Raw genomic sequence first — 4,289 nt, forward strand, 5'->3', positions numbered from 1 at the left:
AAAATGTATTATCAATGTAAGTAATGATGGTAATGAGATAATGATACAAAAATTATCATTTAAGACATAAAATTAATGACCGTATTTAATATTTATACATGGATAATAGATGACTCACAAGAACAAAATAACTATTGAATGCTCCATTTTAATTAAAAATAAAATTTCTCAAAAACTAAATGCAAAATAAACAAACTTGAGAAACAAGAATGCATAGGGAATAAACAAAACCTCATCTTAACCCTACAATCATAAATAAACCAATAACAAACTAACAATAACAACACATTTAACCGTTTTCAATTCAACTCAATTCAACTCAACTATGTCATCTTCATTCTCTATCTCTTCTTCACTACCATCACTTCAAAACCCCAACTTGGACCATTCCCATCTCTTCAATTCCCTCAAATTACCCAATCTCCGTTTCAGTTCTAGAATCTCTTCACCGCCACGCTCTCGTCCCAACTTTCCCCAGCTCTATAAAACTTCCACCACTCTTCGCCGTAGATTCCCATGCAATAAAGCTTTGAAAGATTCCGGTGATGGTGGCGGCGGTGGTGGAGATGGTGACCAGGAGGTTGAGAAGAAGAATGTGTCGTCCGGACTTTTTCCAGATTGGTTGAATTTCACTAGTGATGATGCCAAATCGGTTTTTGCTGCTTTGGCAGTTGCGCTTGCTTTTCGTACTTTCATTGCTGAGCCGAGGTTTATTCCTTCTTTGTCAATGTATCCGACATATGATGTTGGAGATAGAATTGTTGCTGAAAAGGTACTCTTTTTTGTTCTTCTTCTTTTCATTTCGACTAGGGTCTCAGTGAAATGAGCTTCTTACTAGCTTTGCGTTTTTTAGGGTTGTGTGAGTTGTGGAAAACTAGGTTTGCTTTTGGTTAATGTCGAATTTAACTACTTCAAAAGAAAATGGGAAGAAAGAAAAGTACTAATGTTGGTCATGCTGTACTACTAAACACTTTAGGTTAAAGGTGTGTTTGGTGTTCTCAAACTATTATATGTTGGAAACTCCACCTTCATTGCGGTCCGCCTCTAGTCGCCTAATTGCATTGTTAGGGTTTGCCTTCATTGCAGCTTCCAACACCTACATTGTGTTGGATTTAGTCCTACATTGCTTAGAGATATGGTTTGTGTTGTGTTTATAAAAGCGAGGGCTTTCCTCACCCTAGAAGCCGGTTTTATAAGATTATCAATATCAATTTGTCAATGTGGTGTTCAGTGTACGTGTTAGTGAGTTTCAAAGAACGTTAATGTTCAAGTAAATATGTACGTTTCATAGAATGTAATTGTTCAAGTAAATATGTATGTTTCATAGAATGTTAATGTTCAAGTAAATATGTATATGGCTACGCTCTTGTAATAGGTTTTGACATCAGCATCCAATTAGATAGGCTCTATTATGGTGCATCTCTATTTACATTGTAGATGCTTCTTCATATAAAAACTTCAGCTGTTTGTTGAAGTATGGCAACCCTTCGATTAATAGAGGTTGACGTGAAATTGTTAAGATTACAATGTTTGTGGTTCAAATGTTGGTTCAGGAAATAGGCTAGTTGGTTGTGCATTGTAGTTTTTAGGGTATGTTTGGAATTGTTGGTATAGGATGGAATAGGCTAGTTAGATTTTAAAAAATGGATGATATCATATCATATCCCATCCCGTCTCACCGTTTACTACTAATCCCAAACAGGCCCCTAGTTCATGATACTAGTTCATTGAGCACTAATTTGATTAAATATTCCTATTTATACATAGTCGGTTAATTCATAGTTCCCGCTATTGAAGCATGTTGATTGTTGGCTTTGTTCCTTACTTATAATAGTCTCGCTGTTGTAGCTATTTGTTGTCACGAGAGTTATAATTGTAAGCCTCAATACTCAATTACTCACGAGATAGAATCACCTAAATATATATATTGCTATGCCCTTTTAATAGATTTGACATCAAATTTCAACTATACTTTCTGTTATAGTGCACTATTAGTCATGATACAACTTCATGTTTTCAGGTTTCATACTATTTTAGAAAGCCGTGTGCAAATGATATTGTGATTTTTAAAAGCCCTCCAGTCCTTCAAGAAGTTGGATATACTGATAATGATGTTTTCATAAAACGTGTTGTTGCAAAGGAAGGTGATATCGTAGAGGTAGGATCTTTGGAGATAAACATTCTTGCTCTTGTATGATGATGTTGTCTTTTACTCCCTCCGTTCCACAATGAGAATCCATTTGGAATTAAAAAGTGTCCCAAAATGAACGACACATTTCAATTTTCAATTCTACCCTCTAATTGATATTACTTTCATCTTTCCCAATACTTGATAAATGGTACTTTAGTAAAAATATCATTATCTCTCTTTCATTTATTTCTTTTTCTTAATCCGTGTGAAATGGTCAACTGGGTCACTCATTATGGAACGGAGGAAGTACTGGTTTTTTTGTTCAATTCATTGTTTGTGCTAATGTTATTGTGCACTATTGGGCTTCATGAGTACAAACAAATTTTTACAATCGTGTTATTACATTTCGTTTGTCGGTAACTTTTCTCTTGCTTGATTAACTTTTTAAAGGTTTGGTTAACTGATTAATGATCAATGTTTATTGCCTGTACCTGGAACTTTGAAATTTGCATGAATGTAGAAAATTGAATCAGTATTCAGTTATTAGAACATCGGTCAGATTCTTGCGGTGTTTGATTCAGTGCCTTGGTGTACTAAATGTGAGCAATTGAACTATTTACAGGTTCGAAATGGACATGTTGTAGTTAATGGGGTTGAGAGGGATGAGAAGTTTATAAATGAAGCGCCGAAGTATGAGATGAAACCCATAGTAAGTTCTACACTTTTATATAGTAACTCTGTTTTTTTCCAGTTCTCTTTATGGTATTCTTAGAGTGTTTAAAATTTAGAACATATGCATAACTAATAAATAATACTACAAAACAATTTAAATAAAATCGACACAAATCATTCTCTTAAAAATACTTTGCTTTGCAGCGTGTGCCAGAAAACTCCGTTTTTGTGATGGGAGACAACCGCAATAACAGCTATGACTCACATGTGTGGTAATATATTTAAAGATTACATGCATTATGTACACTATTCTTATATCTTATTTGAGTTATTTCCTTACTTGTTAAATGCAATTTTCTTAGGGGTCCCCTGCCGGCCAAGAATATCATAGGTAGATCAGTATTCCGCTATTGGCCACCAAATAGAATTGCCGTCACAGTTGCTAAGGGAGGGTGCCCTGTTGAAACCAAGCCGGAGACTGCGAGTACTACTCTAGCATCTCAATTATGAAGGCAGCAACCTTTTTTTCCGAGCTTCAAAGTAGTATTTATTTTGTACAATAGTTTGTTGGGAAAACGATTTTACACTCCTTCTCATTCTTGGTGTTAGTTTGTATCATTGCTGATGCTGGATCACCCTTCTGTAACAAGATTTTGAATCCAAGGATTTAGCAAGACACACACAAAAGATGAAATGATGGAATTCTATAATCTGGTTTTGTATTACTAACAACTGGTTGCAGTACTATCCCATTTACATTGGTTGATCATAGTAATGGAAAATTGATGAATTTTTTCAGTAGGTGGCAATTTTACTTTTTAAGAAACTTTCCCAATCTTATCAACAGTAGGAAACAAACCAAAATATCATATACTGGGTTTTTGGTTCTTCAGTGACAGAATGCTGTCTATATGATTGGAGATTCGCCAAAAGACAGATAGGAAGAAGGTGAATATAAAGGAACTTGCATTCCCATATGTGAGATTCAGTGGCTTTTATACCTTTTGGCATATATCTTAAGGTATCTTGCTCTCGTATTCCAGTTTTATATTCTGATAATATTAGTGCACTACACAATGCGGAAAATCTTATTCTACGGGGGGGCTAAACATTTAAATATTCATTATCACATTGAATGCGATGAAGTCCAAACTATAGTATACTTCACTTTCTTTGTGTCACTTCTTCTGAGCAATTTGTTGGTTTTCAACAGGTCCCTTGTTTCCCAAACTCTTTGCTGTTTTGACTTTTATGATAGACATGGTTGACATTTACAAAAATATAATACTATTTGTAATGTTAGGAAAGAGTTATGTTCCCAAAATAGGCCATGGTGCACATTCTGGAGATATTATTTTCTTCCTCTCAATGATTGAAATTTTTTAGTGTTAAAATTGGAAATATTTACTAATCCTATTGGGAAATTTAGAGAGGCAATGATTGAAATTTTTTAGTGTTAAAATTTGGGAAACTCTTGGTGGTATTT

General features: G+C 34.6%; 1 protein-coding gene across 1 annotated transcript; it reads left to right on the forward strand.

The window, feature by feature from the left end:
- The first annotated feature begins 241 nt into the window (after positions 1-241).
- Positions 242-3,601, forward strand: LOC127101447 (chloroplast processing peptidase). Its single transcript, XM_051038876.1, has 5 exons — positions 242-772; positions 2,021-2,158; positions 2,754-2,840; positions 3,008-3,075; positions 3,166-3,601. Exons 1-5 carry the CDS (start codon positions 326-328, stop codon positions 3,311-3,313), a joined length of 888 nt encoding a protein of 295 aa, XP_050894833.1. The 5' UTR covers positions 242-325; the 3' UTR covers positions 3,314-3,601.
- The last annotated feature ends 688 nt before the right edge of the window (positions 3,602-4,289 follow it).

The sequence above is a fragment of the Lathyrus oleraceus genome, chromosome 7 (assembly GCF_024323335.1).
Source record: "Lathyrus oleraceus cultivar Zhongwan6 chromosome 7, CAAS_Psat_ZW6_1.0, whole genome shotgun sequence".
Taxonomy (NCBI): domain Eukaryota; kingdom Viridiplantae; phylum Streptophyta; class Magnoliopsida; order Fabales; family Fabaceae; genus Lathyrus; species Lathyrus oleraceus.

Excerpts from the sequence above, each read along its gene's own strand:
- LOC127101447 (XM_051038876.1), top strand. The coding sequence starts at position 326 with ATGTCATCTTCATTCTCTATCTCTTCTTCACTACCATCACTTCAAAAC. Across the intron at positions 2,159-2,753 it reads AGGAAGGTGATATCGTAGAG|GTTCGAAATGGACATGTTGT; the intron begins GTAGGATCTTTG and ends AACTATTTACAG. Across the intron at positions 2,841-3,007 it reads AGTATGAGATGAAACCCATA|CGTGTGCCAGAAAACTCCGT; the intron begins GTAAGTTCTACA and ends TTTGCTTTGCAG.